This window comes from Sciurus vulgaris (genome assembly GCF_902686455.1).
Source record: "Sciurus vulgaris genome assembly, chromosome: 9".
NCBI lineage: Eukaryota > Metazoa > Chordata > Mammalia > Rodentia > Sciuridae > Sciurus > Sciurus vulgaris.
The window spans coordinates 72,988,686-73,007,920 of NC_136469.1; the positions used below are offsets into that span (position 1 = coordinate 72,988,686).

A 19,235-nucleotide genomic window follows, 5' to 3' on the forward strand; every position below is an offset into this window, starting at 1 on the left:
ATCCACATTGCCTCATATTAAAGAATTTCCTTTATTGAGACTGAATGATATTCTACTCTATATTACTTTTTCACTATCCATTCATTCATTGATGGGCATTCAGGTTGTTTCCACATGTGGCTATTGTGATCAGTGCTGCAATGAACATGGGAAAGCTAATATCTCTTCAAGATCCTGATTTCGATTCCTTTGTATAATACCCAGAAGTAGGATTTCTGGATCATACCATTCTATTGTTAATTTTTTCAGGAGGCTTCATGTTGTTTTCTATAATGGTTGCAACATTTTACAGTCCCACCAACAATATTCAAGGATCCCAGTCTCTCTACATCTTCACTGACCTTCCATGTTTTTATTTTATGTCTTTCCTAACAAGTGTGAGGTGCTGTCTAATTATGACTTTAATTAGCATTTTCCTGATAATTGGTGACATTGAGCAACTTTTGATATACTTGTTAGCTATTTGTATTTTCTTTGGACAAATGTCTATTTAAGTCTTTAACTCATTTTTTTTTGTTAGTTTTTTAAGGTGGTTTTACTTTTGATTTATATTTGTAAGTTTTTCTTACATATTTTAGAAATTAACCCTCTATGAGATACATGGATTGTAAATATCTTTCTCATTCCTTGAGCTGCCTTATTGCTATCTTTTGACTTTGAACAAAACTCTTTCAACCTAGGAATTCTATCCCTTAACTTTCTTTCCAATCTCATATACTCCTTCTTGCCAATTAGAATATATTTCAAGTCTTTGTATAATACATAGGAAGAGCCAGAGATAAAAAAGTAGATAAATACTGTATAACATTTTGTGTTGTAAATTTCCTTTGCAGTTCTTTAAAGATCAGCAAGCTAGAATTTTCTAGAATGAATGATCGAACATCTTTCTTTGCTTCATAAAAGGGCTAAAATTTTGACTATCCCAATTTTACATCTATTTCTTAACCCTCTATTATCCTCCCTTCACTTCATTTTCTCTGAAACCAAAAATAGTGTCTCATGTGGGGATCAGCCTGCACCTTCACAATATTCTCTGAGCTGTCCCTGGGGTATTCCTATTACTCTTCAATATTCCATCACTAGCCTTTGTGCAAAATCTAAGGTTGCACATCTTTAACCTCTGACTCCCAGTATGCATTCTCCCTTCCATTCAGGCTTATCTGTTCAATCTTTGCTTAATTTATCCAGCCATAAGTCTCTGAATCTAGGACTTTATATAGTCAGTCAATGACTGTGGCTTGTTGAGCTCTTGGAAGCCTGAGTGGTGGAGTATACAGGAGTCAGCTTTTATTCTCAGAATTTACAGTGCAGACAAATCTCTAGCCCTCTCTTTCTTCCCTGGCTTCCCCTGTTTATGTAAATAATGTTTTTCCTAATCCTACCCAATTTCCCACAAAACTTTCATGTATTCCATATGCCAGAAATAAAAAATACCAAATTTGTATTTAATATAAATTCTTACTTGAGATCGTCATGTTCTCTTATTTTAATACTGTGTCCTTGTGTGGTAGCAGTCGTGGTGTATGTGTGTGTCCATATCCATCTGGTTTTTATTGTGATGCTCTGGAGGGCAAGGACTGCCTTTATTGAAATTGTTTTATGTGGAGTCAGGGAAACCACATCTATGGCTGTTTACATGAGATTGGAAGTTCTCATAGAATTTGACATCAGGTGAACATTATTGAGATGTGTCAATTGATTCCTTGCCCTTTCTTAAAAAAAAGTCAAAGGTTGACATAAATGCTATTTGCAGATGGTAGATGCAAAGGCAGAGGACTGGTAGACTCTTCTCTTTGATGTGGCCCCTGTCTCCAAGAGAAAACTCCTGAATTTGTCTCTCCCACTAAATCTTCATTATTCAAGATTATGTGTGAGTGAATGAAGGTTAACTCTTGGATTTATTTGCAGCTTTCCCAGATCCTTTCTCTCCCCACTCTATCACCAGTTTCTCCCTAGAGGCTCTCTTTCATTATCATTTAATTTTCAAGGCTTTTCCATAAAAGAAAGAAAAACTCTTATGTATGGACATATTCCTGCCTAGACATTCATACATCTCTTCCTCTTCACAGCCAAATTTCATGAAAGTTGCCCATATCTGATGGCTCAATTTCTTTACCATCTACTCACTTTTCAACCTACTGCAAGATGACTTTCGCCTCCACACTCTCAAAGTTTACTAATAATGACTTCTTTCTTATTAACCAATGACTTCCTGTTTGCAAACTGGAATAGACACTTTTTATTTAGTTTCTTACATGGTTTCTATTGCAGTTGATGCCACTATGTCCTGTTCTCTCAAAACCTCTACGGTTCAACCACACGCATGGTACTGCTTTGTCAGGTTTTTCTCTTTCCTCTCTACTTTCTGTTCAATTGCCTTCTCTGCTACTCTTTCTCTACCCATCTTTTGGATGTCTGCTTTTCCAGGGTGTGCATCTCCATCACTTCTTTTCATTCTGTGTTTTCTTTGGTGATATCTTTTATTCCATGGCTTCAATGACATATCTTTATTTTAATACAGATTTTCCTTTGCTTAGGGGTCATACATCAAATATCCCATAAAAGTCTCCATTTGGAAGTTCCAATTACCTCAACCTTCCAACTGCCTTTCCTCCTGTGTTCTTTGTCCCATTACTCAAGCTAGAAACATGGATGTCATCTTTATTATCATCTGACTGGACTTTACACCTCCCACCTTAATGCAGGGCTGTCAAATCCTGGCAATCCTATACCCCTCAAACCTAACTTCAACCCTTCCCACTACCACTGTCACCTACTTTATGCACTTTTGCCTCCCCTGGATTACATATGATAATCTCTTTACCATCTTACCTCCAATCTGTTTTTCACCCTGTGGCCAAAGTATACTTCCTAAAATACCACCCCATTCATTCTTCACAGTAAGCCCAGTCAGTCAAAAAACTAGTTCATTTGTTTCCCTGAACCCCATGTCTTTTCCCTCAGAATCTTTGCACATGCTACATTTGTCTAACTGAACTGTCATTCAAGACTCAGTTCTGAAGTCCTTTCCTGAAGAAAGCCTGACCTGATTCCCTCCCCAAGCATGGCTATGTAGAATAACTCTTCTACATATTTCCATAGCATTTCTATGATAGTACCAATCCCTGTCTACAGGGGATGGTTGCTTATTTCATGCCCTCTGGATAAATTGAGTGTTGAGGATAGGACAAGGTCTTATTTATTGTTAAATCTAAAGCCACTAAGCACAGTGTCTGATACAGGGCATATACTCAATAAATATTTGTGAAATAATGCCCAAGTAACAATGAGTAAATGAAAGACTATCACAGTGTTTTCTCAGTCTTTATTTTTTCATTATCATTCTGGTATGGAGTAAAATTAAATTTAATTTAAAGACTTTACCAAGACAGAAATTAGACATGAAGGAATAAGATCATGGTACATAGGCTAGAACTTTGGTGGGCCACAAACCATTGTAGTATCTAAGGTTATCTACCAAGAACCAGGATTTTTGTCCAATGAAACAATATTGTTTTCTTTGAGAACAGATGGTCTATTAATATTGTATTTTGCTACAAGAAATAGAATAAAAGTTTACACTAGCCCCCAAACACCATATGCAGTTTTGCTTTTTATGGTTCCAATTGCTCACAGTCAACCATATTCTGAAAATATCAAATGAAAAATTTCAGAAAAAAATTCATAAGTTTTAAATTGTATGCCATTCTGATTACATGATGAAATCTAATACTGTATTACTCCTCCATACTCAGGACACAAATCATCCCTTTATCCAGTGGATTCATACTGTATATGCTTCATGCTTATTAGTACTTAGTAGCATCTTTATTGTCAGATAGGGTATCACACCAGGGCAGTGCTTGAGTTCAAGTAACCTTTACACAGTGACCTAATGCAAGTCACAAGGCCTAACTCATTCATCTTACTTTGTCTCATCTTATAGGCATTGCTTCATCTCCTATCACCACAAGAAGGAGGATGAGTATACTATAGTAAAATAATTTGACAAAATAGATCAAAGAAATTAATATAAGATCTGAAATTTTGAAACTACTACAGGAAAATATAAGTGAAAGCCTATAATTTATTGGTATACACAACAATTTCCTGTGTAGGACCTCAATAGTTCAGGCAACAAAAGCAAAAATGGACAAAATTACACCAAATAAAAAAGTTTGTGCAAGCAAAGAAAACAATCCATAGAATAAAGAGACAACATACAGATTGACAAAAATCTTTGCTGGCTATTCATATGACAGATGATTAATATCCAGAATATATAAAGAATTCAAAAAAGTTAACAACAAAAGAAAGCAATCCAATTAAAAAACGAGCAAATGATCTGAACAGACACTTCTCAAGAGAAGAAGTATAATGACAATACATGTATGAAAAAATGCTCAATATCTTTAGCCATCACAGAAATAAATACTTCACTGAGATTTCATCTCACCCCAGTCAGAATGGCTATTATAAAAACAAACAAACCAAAAAAAAAAAATTCTGGAGAGGCGGTAGAGGAAAAGGAACCCTTATACCCTGTTCCTGGGAATATAAATTAGTACAGTGACTATGGAAAACAGTATGGAAGTTCCTTTAAAAACTAAAATAGGATGCCTGTGTGATCCAGCTACATCTCTCCTGTATATATGCCTTAAGGAAATGAAGTCAGCACACAAAAGATAAGGCTGCGAACCCATATTAACTGTGGCACCCTTCATGATGGCCAAGATATGGAATCAGCCTAGATGCCCAGCAAAAGATAAAGGGATTAAAATATATATGACTTATATACATAATAGAGTTTTATTTATCCATAAAGAAAAGCAAAATCATGTCATTTTGCGATCACATCAATGTTTATAGCAGCTCATTTCACAATAGCAACATTATAGAATCGAACTAGGTGCCCTTCAACAGATGAATGGATAAAGAAAATGTGGAACATATACACAATGGAATATTACTCAACCATAAAGAAGAATGAAATTATGGCATTTACTAGTAAATGGATGGATATGGTAATATGTGGATGCTAACACACAATGGCAGGGAGTGGGGATACAAGAAGATCATTGGATTAGACTAAAGGAAATGAAGGGAAGGGAAGGGAGATGGGAATAGCAAAGACAGTAGAATGAATAGCAAAGACATATATTCCCTTGTTCATATATGAATACAGGACCAGTGTAACTCTACATCATGTACAATATCAAGAGTGGGAAGTTATACTCTGTATATATGTCAAAATATGCCCTACTGTCATGCATGACTAAAAAGAACAAATACAAAATACAAAAAAAAAAAAAAATCTTGTCATTTGCAGGAAAATGGATGGAACTTAAGGTTATCGTGCTAAGGGTAATTAGCCAGACACAGAAAGATAAGCATCATGTTTCTCCAATAGTGGAAACAAACAAGCAAATAAACAAAACAAGCATGGACAACAACAAAAAAGATGGCCTAAATATAGAAGATAGACTATTAGGGAAGGGGGAGAGGGGAGGGCAGGAGACTGCATTAGGGAGAGTGGATATAATCAACACACAAAACATGAATGTATGGAAATGCCACGGTGAAATACAATAATGTGTACCACTATTATGAGTGTATAATTATAATTTTAAAAAATGGAATCTTGTGAAAAAAGTGGACATAGTCCTTCAGGGTTGGATGTCAAAAATTAGCACAAAAAAGATGAAAACTAAGGTTTTAATAATATTAAGCTATTTATTTTTAAAAAGAATCACTAGTCTTCTAAGAAAAAAGATACTTTGAAGGAGAGAGAATATTCACATAACTTTTATTACACTGTATTGTTATAATTGTCTTATTATTAATTATTATTGTTATTCCCTTACTGTGCCTAATTAACAAATTAAACTTTATCATAGTTAATATATATAGGAAAAATATAGTATATAGGGTCTTGTGTTAGTCATGATTTGATGTATCCACTGGGGTTGTTGGAACATATTCCCCAAGGATAAAGGGGGACTACTGTATTTGTAAAATGAAGATATTATAATGAATCTGCTGTTTTAAGCTTCTCAGAATTTCTTCAGGATAGGTATTATATTGTTAGCCGACAAACTGAAAACTCACTTTTAAATATTTTTATGCCTCCCTTACCTACCAGATTTATCTTCAGGCATGTCTTAACCAGTTGGGCTGCCATAGAAGAACACTAAAAGCTGAGTGGCTTAAACAACAAACTTTATTTCTAACAGTTCTGGAGGTTAGATATCTGAAATCAAGGTGCCTGCGAAGCCAATGTCTGATAGATCCACACATGGTGGAAATAGAACTTGAGTCTCTTCCTCATTTTACAAGGTCACCAATCCCATCATAAAGGCTCCACCCTTGTGACTTAATCAATAATCCTAATTCCTTCCAAAAGATTTCACCTTCAAATACCATCACATTGAGATTGAGAGTTTCAGAATCTGAATTTTGAAGGGACACAAATATTCAGTTCACAGCAAGGGGCTTACTCTCATTTGATTCAATATGAGCCTCTTAACAAAAAGATTAGGATAAATGACTCCCTCTGAAAATAGAAATGCCATTTTAGAATGTGCAATATACATTTTAATGTGTTAAGAGGTTTCTCCCTAAAATTTTTTCTTCAAGGAAAAGGAACCTGACTTGTGAATTCTCTCACATATCATGGGACACTTGCTGACTTCCTTTATATTGAACAATTTAACAGCTAAAGCCAAATCTCTGGATTCTTATCCTTTCAACCACCAAACAGGTCTAAGAGGGCGAATCTGCTGTTTTTCACTCTTTAATAGTTGGTTTGATTGTTAGTTTGTTTGTATATCCCAAATTCTGAAGACCAAAAGCTAGTCAAATATGTCTGTGATTTTGCCACTGACAAGTGTGTCATTTGAAATTATTTTTCCTGGGAACATTTTTTGACAATAATTAGAGGTGAAGCATTTAATACTTCCATCACAAACTTCTTCAGGGACCATTAAGCTAAAGAAGTAGTGCTTCCAGAATAGATAATTTCAAGACCTATTTCTCATGCATTTTTATTCCTTCAATATACACTTATTGACTGTCTACCATGTGTCATTACATGCTTTGCTTTAGTCTCTGGGGACATATTGTGATGGAAATGTTCTCTATGTAGTTTGATGGTGAGACATACTGTTATAAATACAATAAACAGATATATTGAGCATACGGTATGCTGAGTAAAAGTAAGACATTATAGAAAGCATATGAAATGATGAAGGAGTGTGTTGAATATCATCCATGTTAGCATTTCGACATATCTAAATTTTGGTAAACTTATGTGATTTCTTGAACTTTGGTTGCAATACTCTCCCTGACAGTAGAGAACAATTTGTCTTTCCAGTAGGATATTTTAGGTTGTAAACAAAACAAAAATTAATCTTAATGATTATTCTTCAGCAATGAACAAAAATTTTAAAAACAATGTATATTCTTGAAACTTTCTACATTCAAGTTAGTCAAGTAACTTCCATGGTAATCTTCTTATTGAGAAAATGGAGACTACCACTTATTCAGGGACATAGCACGAGTAACAAATAGTAACGTTTATTGGTGCACTTAGGCAGTCTTCTAGAAAACATGGATTCCTACTCTATTCTACCCAGTCATAGTGAAGAAGAACACACACACATAGAACTTTTTCTACATACGGTCAAACTGAGGGATAATTTTGAGCTGTTTTTCTTGCAATAATTTTCTTTAACCCTGTGGATTTTCCTGGAAAGAGTCAGGATATTATCTGATTGTTCAGTTACCTTATAGAATAAGCTGAAGTCTCAAGAGTGTTCATTTTGTTTTGTTAAAACGCGTAATGTTTTTATCAAATCAGCACATTCTTTGGTGAAGAACTGAGAAATCTGTTCTCAGAAACAATCATTTCAGAGATTCCACAATTGACAAATATAGTTTTTTAGTTACTAGCTGGGTTATATTTTTGGTATTACTTCTGTTTCCCACTACCTTGGGCCTTCTGCAATAATTCACAATAATAATAGTTTGTGATCCCACAAAAAAAAAAAAAAATCACTGTCAGTCTTTACTTACGGTCTTGTTGCAATTTTATGATATGGCTCATTCTATTGCAACAACCATAAAGGTTACAACACTACTTGGACATTTGAGGTCAGCTGGTCACTCAATGGACATTTATTGGGTATTTTCTACTTGAATGTGTCCAATGTGACACATTGGAATACCCGTGATCTGGTGCATTCCAAGCACATTTCTTCCTTTTGGAAGAACAGTCTCACTATATAAGTTTCATTGTCCTGCATGTGATTGTTTTTCCTACCTGGTTCTTCACAAAGACCCTCTGTTCTAAAAATTTTTAGTTTTAGGGAAATTTTTGGCATTTTCTAGTCACTTTTCTCTGTTCCCAAATAACTGTCTTGCTGTCATGGTACTCCACATACAGAAAGAATTTCTTAGGTATTTGGTACCTGACTGAATGGCTTATTTCCTGTAGCAGTATCTAACCTTTGTTACCAAGGACAAGGTCTTCTTAATACACCAGAATTTGAGCTCAGGACCAAAATTCTGTCCTCCACTTATTCCTAAACCACTTTAAAAATTAATATATCAATTATTTAGATTTACAACTTTTAAATACTTAAAAATATGCTCCTTTGGAAGTTTTATGATTAGCTATGCCTTTGTAGACTCCAGGCACAGTCATGTTCTGTGCAAAGGATGAAACTGCATGCCTTTTCTCAATCTTTAAAATATATATAAAAATATTTAGACAGTTTAAAATAAAGTACAGAGGAAGAAAGTGATGATTAGTTAAATGGTAGGCCAATATCAGAAATAAGAGAAATCAGATCCAGCAAGAAATTTAACAGTTCTGGAAAACAGGAACTTTGTCATTATCAACGCCAACACCATCAAAAATGTTGAAACGCCTATTTTCACCTGATACCTGGTAAAATCTTCTTTACAGAAGAATAATCTACATTTGAAAAATGTATATTTCCTTTCTAGATAGAAATATGTAAAATTTTAAAAATAGTAGTTCCTTGACAGATATATAAAATCAAATTAAATAGTCTGTTTAAACCAGATTCAGCATTCCACAGAGAAAGGTGATAGTAAATACAACTAAGTGATGGTAGACCAGAGAACCCATTAAAATACCAAGATATTTGATTTAATTCTAAAAAGTTAGAAGGTATTTTAAAACAGAATTCCTATTTTCTTTAAATCTGATGAGTTGGCATCAGGAGATGATGTCCTCCCTTCTTAGTCTTGTGGCTTTCCATCCAGGGTGGGGGTCAAGGAATTTGCCTACAATTTCAGGCTGATTCAAAACCAGAGCCAAGTCCTCCTTGTAATTATGTTTTCCTGTAATAGCTCAAAAGCTCTGCTCCATATTCAAGTTCAGACCTTATTAAGGTAAACTGGCAGAGTCCTTGCGTCTGTTAGTTCTACTGTATCAAACAGTGAGAAGCCGCAGCCCTTGAGAGACCAGAATTGGTCTTTGTGGTGGAAGGAGTGTTGGCCACCATGAGAGAGAAGTTTCCTGTGGAGTTGGATGTTTTAAAATGAGAAGTATATACTATTCAAGATCAGAGAGGATCCTCACACACACACACACACACACACAAAATAGATTATTTGAGAAAAATCAAAATTAAAGGACTGCAAATGAACACATCAAAACATATCAAATGAGACATTAGATTATAAGGGAACCATGGTCCAGCTCAGGGGCCCTTGGAGAAGAAGTATAAGACAATTAACAGCTGGGGCAATGCAAGTGGGAACCAAATTGGTGGCAGGAAAAGATGAATCTAAAGAAGAAACCACATAGCTCACTGTGCCTAATCAGAAGGAAGACACTGGAAAATATAGAACCCGAGTATACTCTCTGTGACACTAGTGAGAGAAACAAATCCCTCTATTCATTTTCTAAATAAAATTTTTATTTTAAGAAAGATGAGGGTGGTTAACACAATAGCCCTTTGTTCCAAAATTCGAAAAAAGAAAGATCAAAAAGTTTCAAAACCTATCCTTGCTAACAAATACCATTCCATTGCCACTGATTCATCATTCCAGTTTCCAGTTTTGACTTAACTATTTTATTTAATTTATAACTGGGCTTACCGTTGAGCTCACTTTACATTCACTTTATAAGAAATGAAGAGGATATTTGAAACGCTCATGAATTAATCTCTGTATGTCCATAACTACAATTTACTCTTTATAAAAATCATATCATAAATAGTATGTTTTAGCCAATACCTTGATCATGATGTAAAGACCTCTCATTGCATTATGAAACGTTCATCCTATACATCTACTCAGTCAGTGAAGGCATCAACTCCAAAGTGATAAGGTAGTTCATTACTCACAAGATTGTTTCTCACTCATGACAGAACGGGAAAAGAAATTGAAATTGTTGGAAATGGCACATTTAGTTTTCAAAGCAACACAGTTTTTAGTGAAATTTTGAGAAAAATGAGAGGTGTTGTTTCCCAAAGCAGAATGTATAAAGATATCCCATGACTAAAGCAAAACAATAAGTTGCATTTTCTAGATAACAATCTACTCTGTATTTCTTTTAAATGTCTTTTATTCTTCCCAAACTTTAAAGATAGTTCTAATTACTGTGACCAATATAAAAACTGTGGGCAGAAGGGAGTATTGGATAAAAATTCCCAAACCCCAACTGTTTTAAGAGTTATACTAAATGGTATTTTTGCTTTTAGTTGTTTCTTCTATACAGATGAAGTTAATAGCTGTGACTATTTAGTAATGTTAGAAGGAATTAGCAAGGATTTGCTTTCAAATCTATAAATTCCTCAACTTGCATTGTTATCATATTAATACATTGGTCTGAAACAATAGTATTTTAATCTTTAAACAGTAACAACATTTTCTACTTTGACTACTGCAATAACCCACAGGGCACCTAGGAATGAAGTCAAATAATGAGAGTTAAATTTTAAATGATATGGTGGTTTCATTAATACTTTTCAGCATTTTTCCTACTGATAGAGCACAGTTTCTGTAGGTAAAAAGGAGTAAAGAAGACTCAACTGAGAAAAGGGAAACTAAATGGTTGTCTTTTTCCCTTGAAAACATCTGCTGCCTACCTTCGGTGGTTTTGGAAGTTTTGTTGTTGTTGTTGTTGTTGTTACTTTTTGAACATTTTTTGTTGGTGCATTGCAGTTGTGCATTATTGTGGGTTTTTTTGTTACATATTTGTATACATACACAATATAACATAACTTGGCCAATATCATTCCCCAGTATTTCCCCTCCCCCTCTCCTCCTTTCTCCTTAGACCCTTTCCTCTGCTCTACTGATCCCCCTTCTACTTTCACAAGCCCACCCCACCCCACCTTTCTTTTCCCTTTTCCTCTCTAGCTTCAACATGTGAGAGAAAACGCACAACTCTTAACCTTCTGAGTTTGGTTTATTTTGTTTAAAAGAGTGGTCTCCAGTTCCATCCATTTTCCTACAAATGATATAAGTTCATTTTTCTTTATGGTTGAATAACACACACACACACACACACACACAACACACACATGGCTGAATATCTATATCTATATCTATCACATTTTCTTTATCCATTCAACCTTTGATGAACATCTAAGATGGTTCTGTGGTTTGGCTATTGTGAATTGGGTTGCTATGAACATGGGTATGCATGTATCACTATAGTATGATGACTACTTCTTTAGGATAAATACCAAGGAACGGTAAATCTGGGTCATATGGTGGTTCCATTCCTAGACTTTTGAGGAATACATCCATGGTGATTTCCATAGTACTAATTTACAATCCCACCAGCAGTGTAAAAGTGTTCATTTTTCTACACATCCTCTCTTGCATTTGTTATTGTTTTTAATTGTTGATGACTGCTATTTTGAATGGAGTGAGATGAAATCTCAGTGTAGCTTTGATTTGCATTTCCCTAATTGCTAATGATGTTGAACTATTTTTCATATATGTGTTGACCATTTTGTATTTCTTCTTTTGAGAAATGTCTGTTTAATTCATTTACTCATTAATCAGGTTATTTGTTTCTTTGGTTTTACATTTTTTAAATTCTTTCTATATTCTAGATATTCATTTTCTTTCAGAGCAGTAGCTAGCAAAGATTTTCTTCCCCTCTGTAGGTTCTCTCTTCACATTATTAATTATTTACTTCACTGTGCAGAAGGTTTTTAATTTGATTCCATTCCATATGTTAATGCTTGCATTATTTCCTGAGCTGAGGGGTTCAATTGAGAAAGTTATTGCCTTCTACTTTGTGTTGGAGTGTTCCACCTACATGGAATTGCACAGTTTCTGGTCTAATTCTATGGTTTTTATTCATTTTGTGTTGACTTTCATGCAGGGTGAGAGATAAGGATCTAGTCTCATTGTTCAAATAATGCTTTCCCAGCATTATTTATTTAAGAAACTATCTTTTTTCCAAAGTACATTTTTGGTATCTTTGTCAAGGATCAGATTACTGTACTGTGTGGGTTCGACTCTGTCTTCTATTCTGTAACACTGATATAAGTAACTCTTTATGCCAGGAACATGCAGTTTTTGTTATATAGCTCTGTAGTATAATTTCAAGTCAGGCATTTTGATGCCTCTAGCATTGCTTCTTTGGCTTACATTTTCTTTAGCTATTCTGGTTTTTTATTCTTCTGGATAAATTTTGGGACTGTTTTTGCTAGTTCTGTGAAAAATGCCATTGATATTTTGATGGAGATTGCATTGAATCTCTATATTGAATTTTGTAGTATGGTCATTTTAATAACATTAATTCTGCCTATTCATGAACATGGGAGATCTTGCATAGTCTAAGTTCTTCAGTTTTTGTCTTCGATGTTACATAGTTTTGACTGTAGAGGTCTATCATCTCCTGGGTTAGATTCATTCCTAGGTATTTTCAGGCTATTGTGAATGGAATTGTATTACTGATTTCTTTTTCAGCAGATTCATTGTTGGTATATAGGAGAGCTATTGATTTTTCTACAATGATTATGTGATCTGCTCTTTACTGAATTTGTTTATTAGCTCTAGAAGTTTTTGTTAGATTTTCTTGAATCTTCTAATTATAGGATCAAATCTTCCACAAACAGTGATAATTTGACTTCTCCCTTTCCTGTGTTTATCCCTTTTATTTGCTTCTCTTGCCTAAAATGCTCTGAGTTGACTCTCTTGTACTATGATAACTAGGATTGGCAAGAGTAGACATCCTTGTCTTCTTCCAGATTTTAAAGGAAATACTTTCAGTTTTTCTCCATTTACTAAGAGGTTGGCTTTGGGTTTTTCATATGCAGTCTTTATGATTTTGAGGTAGGTTCCATCTATCCCTAGTTTCTTCCATGTTTTTATCATGAATGAGTGATGAATTTTGCCAAAGGCCTTCTCTGTGTCCATTTAGATGACTAAGTAAATTTTGTCCATAATTCTATTAATGTGTTGGACTTATATATGTTGATTTGTGTATATAAAACCATCCTAGCAAGTTGGGATAAAACCAACTTGGTCATGGTGTACAATCTTCTTAATATATTATTGAACACAATTTGCTAATATTTTATTAAGTATTTTTGCATCTGAATTCATCAGGAATCAATCTGTAGTTTTCTTTTTCTGTCTTTATCTGGTTGATATGAGTGTGATACTCATAGGACATATTTGAAAGTGTCCCATCCCTTATTTTTTCATGAAATAATTTGAGGAACATTGGAATTAGTTCTTCTTTAAAAGTTTGATAGAAATCAGCTGAGAATCCATCTGGTCCTGGGCTTTTCTTGAAAAGTTTTTTATCACTCCTATCTCATTGCTATTGGTTGATCTGTTTAGGTTTTCTATGTCCTCTTGATGCAATTTTGGCAGATCATGTGTGTCTAGAAATATATCGTCTTCTACAAAGTTTTCCAATTCATTGGAATATAAGTTTTCAAAGTAGCTCTTAATGATCCTCTGAATTTCTTTGAGGTCTGTAGAGATTTCTCCTTCTTCATCTCCAATTTTATTAATTTGGGTCTTCTTTCTTTTTCTCTTTATTAGTTTAGCTAAGGGTTTATCAATCTTGTCTATCTTTGTTACTCTTTGTTTTATTGATCCTTCATATTTTTTTTATTCTCAATTTCAGTTATTTCACTTCTGACCTTAATTATTTCCTTCATTCTGGTTTGTAAATTGGTGTTATTTTTCAAGGACCTTGATATGCATCATAAAATTGTTTATTTGAGATGTTTATGATTTCTTCATATAGGCACTCATAGCTAGAAACTTTACTCTTAGAACTGCCTTGATAGTGTACCAGAGGTTCCAATATGTTGTATCAGTATTCTTGTGTGATTCTAAGAATTTTTACTTTCTCCTCTCATTTCTTCTGTCACCCATTCCTCTTAAAAAAAAAGTATATTGTTCAATCTCCTTTTTTTTAACATACTTTCTGTAGGGTATTTTTGTGTTAATTTCTAGTTTCATTCCATTATGATCAGATATGATGTAAGGAATTATATCATTTTTTGTAGTTGCTAAGAGTTACTTTATGACTTAATCTATGGTCTAGTTTGGTAAAGATTCCATGAATTTCTGAGAATAAGTGTATTTAGCTAGTGTTGAATGGATATTCTATAGATGTCTATTAGGTACTTCGGATTTATATTTTTTAATTCCAAAAAGTCATGTCTGGATGACCTATTAGTGAGAAAGATGTATTGAACTCTCCAGTATTATTACACTGGGGTCTACCATAGGCTTCAAATTGAGCACTGTAATTTTATGTAATTAATAGCACCCCTGTTTGGCACATAAATATTTACTATTGTTATATCTTTTTGTTTGAATGTTCCCTTTATGTATATGAAGGACTTTCTTTGCCTCTTCTGATTAACTTTGGTTTTGAAGTCTACTTTGTTTAATATGAACTTGACTAATTCTGCTTGTTTCACACAGTATATCAATTTCCATATTTCACTTTTAAATTATGGTTATGTTTTCCTGTAAGGGTGAGTCTCTTACAAAATAAAAAATATATAGAGAGAGATTTGGTTCTTATTTTTTAATCCATTTCTGCCAGTCTGTGCCTTTTAATTGAATAGTTGAGATCATTTATATTCAATGTTTTATAAAGAGAGGTTTATTAATTCTTGCTATTTCATTATTGTTCATATTTAATTTGGTCTCATTTCTCGTTTGCTTTGCTACTCTTCAGGTGAAATTTTTTCATTGTGAGCTCTGGAGTTTTTGGTTTTTATTTCTTCTATGTGGAGTATTTCTTTAAGTAAGTTCTGTGGTTCCATCTTAGTAGTGAGAATTCTTTTATTTTCTTGCTCATCTTGGAAGGTTTTTTACTTCTTATTTAATTTGTACAACAGCTTTATTAGATATAACAATCTTGGTTGACTGTCATTTTCTTTCCAGACTTGAAACACAACATTTCAAGCTCTCCTGCATTCTAGAGTTCATGCTGGAAAATGCTAAGTAATTCTGATTGGTTTACCTCTAAATGTGACCTTATGTTTTTCTCTTGAGGCTTTTAAAATTCTATCTTTTTTCTGCATGTTAGGCTTGTTAATTATAATGTGCCTTGATGAGGTTCTTTTTTGATCTTATTTATTTAATGTTCTGAATGCTTTCCAAATGTGGATGTCTGTGTCATCCTAAAGGTTTAGAAATTTTTCTGTTATTATTTCCTTGACGAGTTTATCCATTCAATTAGCCTGCATCTTACTACCCTCCTCAATTCCATTGATTCTTAAATTTGGTCTCTTAATGTCCCAGAGTCCTTGTATATTCTGATCATAGTTACTTATTTTATTTTCTTTAATACTCTGAATGTTCAAGGGTGACCATTTTGTCTTCCCGCTCTGAGATTCTGTCTTTAGCATGGTTTATCATATTAGAAAGACTTTCAACTGAACACATTTCCAAGATTTCTTTTTGGTTCTTTTTCAATATTACTATCTCCTTATTGAATTTCTCCTTCATATCCTGAACTGACTTCCTTAATTTGTTAAATTTGGGGGGTATCTCTTGAAATTAATTGATTGCTTTATATCATTGTTTTGAATTGTTTCTCTGGTATTTCATTCACTTCAATATCTTTGGAGTCAATTGCTGGTAAACTTTAAGAGTCATCATGTTGACTTGTTTCTTCATATTTCTTGTATTCTTGTGTTGAGTTTTATGCATTTGTTGGGATGATTTCTCTTCTGTGCTTATGTGTGGTTATATTTAGGGCACAGTCTTCCCTTTCCAAAGTGTCCTAGAGTGATATAGATTGACACCCCTCTTAGGTGTGGCCAGAGCCTTGTGTTAACTCATTCTGCTTTTATGTAGGAGTGGATGTCCATAGTGGCACCTGAGGACCCAACTCTAGTCATTCCCATTTGGGTCCTGGTCATTAGTTCAGCAGAAGAGTCTCTACCCTGTGAACTTGTAGTGTCCCTGTGAGTTCCCAGCATCTCATAGTGAAGGAAGAAAAAAAAAAAACAATAGTAACAACTGATGGAAACAGTACACAAGATTGAAAGAAATACTTGATTCCTACTATGACATCTATAACACCAATTTTAACACATAAACAGGAATGATGGGGTTAGCCACAATAAACAACAACAATAAATAACTATGAACTAAATCTAGCATTAAACAAACAGAAGGTGTCAACTATGTCATTCCCAGCAGTAATAATTGCAATAACATAATCATGGGAGCAGGAATTACATTAACCAATCAGTTCTAAAAGATGGTAAGAATACAGTTCAATAAAAGAAAAGAAAATGTGATAGGAAGTTAGAAGAAAGTTTACGATGTTCAAAATATGAATAAATAATGCAAAAGAAACAGGTGATGGTTTTAAAAAAAAGAGGAGAAAAATAGGGGGAAGTTAAATGGAGAGGAAAAGAGAAAACAAGAGAATTTGGCCATTAGTGGAAGAAGAAAGGAGAAAACTAAACAAATAAATAAACAAAACAAAATCAAAATAAATAAACTAAAATCCCTAACCCTCAAGGGATTAGGAAAGACAGGCTAGGTATTACATTAAGAAAATGCTAAAAATGAGAAAATTAGAAATAACATAAATATGTCCCTAAACCAATCAGCACAAGAATACCAACAAACAAACAAACAAAAGAAAAATGGAAAAAGATTTTTAATGAAAAATGAAAGAATTACTTCCATTAAGGTGGTCAAAATAGTTTGATAAGAATGAATGGTCACTGTCTATGCCCAAGTGTCCTTTTCATTTCTTCTTGGGCTATGTACTGAGAGAGAGAGGAAGGCAAGAGTTGCTCACCAAACTGCCAGCGGGAGTGACCCTAAGACTGAAGCTAGTCATAATAGCTCTCACCTTCCCTTCTCATCAGTATAAGGTAGGATGGAATGGGAAGATCAATGCATTCTGAGGGTGGGGCTGCTGCAGATTTCCATGAGTGAGTTCTAGAGGCTGGAGCTTAGATCTAGTCAAGATTTAAAGGCTTTTTTATTTTTTTTTGGCCTCTGCTATGAAGAGATTAGATCAGCAAACCATAGGACCAGGCAGATGTCACTCTTTGTTGGGTGTCCAGATCTCAGAAGCCTCCCAAGAATTCTACCCATAGGGCAGTGCTGCCATGAACACAGCCTTCCCGGACTTAGTCCCTGAGTGTATTCATACCCACTTGTTCAGATTCCCGACCTGCTTCACCTGGTCATGTGAGCTGCCAGACTCAAAGGAAAAGTGAGTTGGGCTCCCCTGCATTTTTCTGGTTTAATTCCCTCCAGGGTGCAATATGCTCCATGCCTGTTTCACTCATGTTCTGTTAGGTACACCGTAGGCCACACAGTACGTGCTTGCCAAGACAGTACGGTAATATTCACTATGAGCTCCACAGCAGCAATCTGCAGCATGTCTGCCTCAAGATGGTTCCTGCCTCAGCTCTCCACTCACAGTTCAGAAATAGAGAACTTTTAAGACACCAGCTGGCAGTGCAACCTCTGGTTCAGCTAAGTTGAGATTGCTTTTCTGTTCTATAGAATTTTTCATGCCAAATTTATCCATTGTTCCTTTCTCTGTGTTATTAATCCCCTCTGCAGTAAACCACTTTTGTTACTGCTGCCACTGCTGCAATATGCTTGATTCCAGTGTATTCTTTCTTCTTTGCTCAATGTACCCAAATTTCTATGTCTCTAAGACACTCTGACTGCCAGTGTTGAATTTTAGTGAAATCCCTTTCATTCACCTCACTGAGAAGCAGTACTCCCACTGTAAGAATCCTGAGCCACAGAGCAACTAGGAATGCAGCCTTCCTCTTATCCACCATCTCAAATCTCTCTCTGGTCAGAGCTTTTATCCATTTGCCAAGAAAACATTTTCTTCTCTAGCTATATAACACAAGCAAGCTAGAGACTTACTTTGGTACTTAATGGCTGCAACAGCATACTTTGGAAGTACAATCCAAAGTTTCTTTCAAATTTACTCATCCATTGTTTTCAGCATCTCCTCTGAAGCAGGTATAGTACCAAATGAATGATGGGGTATAAAAATGATTAAAATAAAAACTTTGTCCATAACTTCTTTGTGACATGGCTCACTAGCGACACTAACAACTGTCTTCTAAGATGTCTAAATGAACCATCCAACAATGCTTTTGACAACATTTCTTCACTTGACATCTTTCCTTTCAACCTCAGGTATTTTATTATATTCATAGATAACTGACTGATATAATACTTAAATTTTTATTAGTTGACTACCTTAAGTAGAATCACAGTATAAAGAAAATGGACAAGGATGAATGAAATGCATAAGAGGCTGTATAACCAAAGGAACTCACCAAGAACTCCATACCACGACACTCTCATAACAGAGCTGAGCATTTCAAGCAGACCACTCTGGAAGCCATCAGGGACAAAAATAGATATCAGCTACAGCTGTCCCATGCAAAGATACTTAGAACTAGATACACTTGGGTCAAGTCCTAATTCAGTGGCCCAAAGCAAATTAATTGGAACTTTTGAGCCTCTGTTTTATCATCTATAAAATAACTCCCACATTGCAGACAAAAAAATTAAATGATATGTAATAGTTAAGGTCATGCCAAATTAATATCTATCAAATGTAGCCATAGATTTCATAATATACATGAATATGGGGTATAAAATGCATGTGTACAGTGTGTGTGTGTGTATACATATACATATAAATTAGACTTTGTTGAGTCTGTAACTTAAGCATTTTATTTTATGGTTTGGAT

At 34.5% G+C, this 19,235-nt stretch overlaps 1 protein-coding gene across 1 annotated transcript in view; it reads right to left on the reverse strand.

Moving 5' to 3' along the window:
• Window positions 1–19,027, reverse strand: part of LOC306670093 (integrin-binding sialoprotein-like) — a 33,574-nt gene extending 14,547 nt beyond the window's left edge. The window contains exon 1 of the mRNA XM_079154545.1: window positions 18,816–19,027. Within this exon, the coding sequence (XP_079010671.1) occupies window positions 18,816–18,858 (43 nt within the window). The 5' untranslated portion in view covers window positions 18,859–19,027. The remainder of the gene's footprint in view (window positions 1–18,815) is intronic.
• Between the last annotated feature and the right edge of the window lie 208 nt (window positions 19,028–19,235).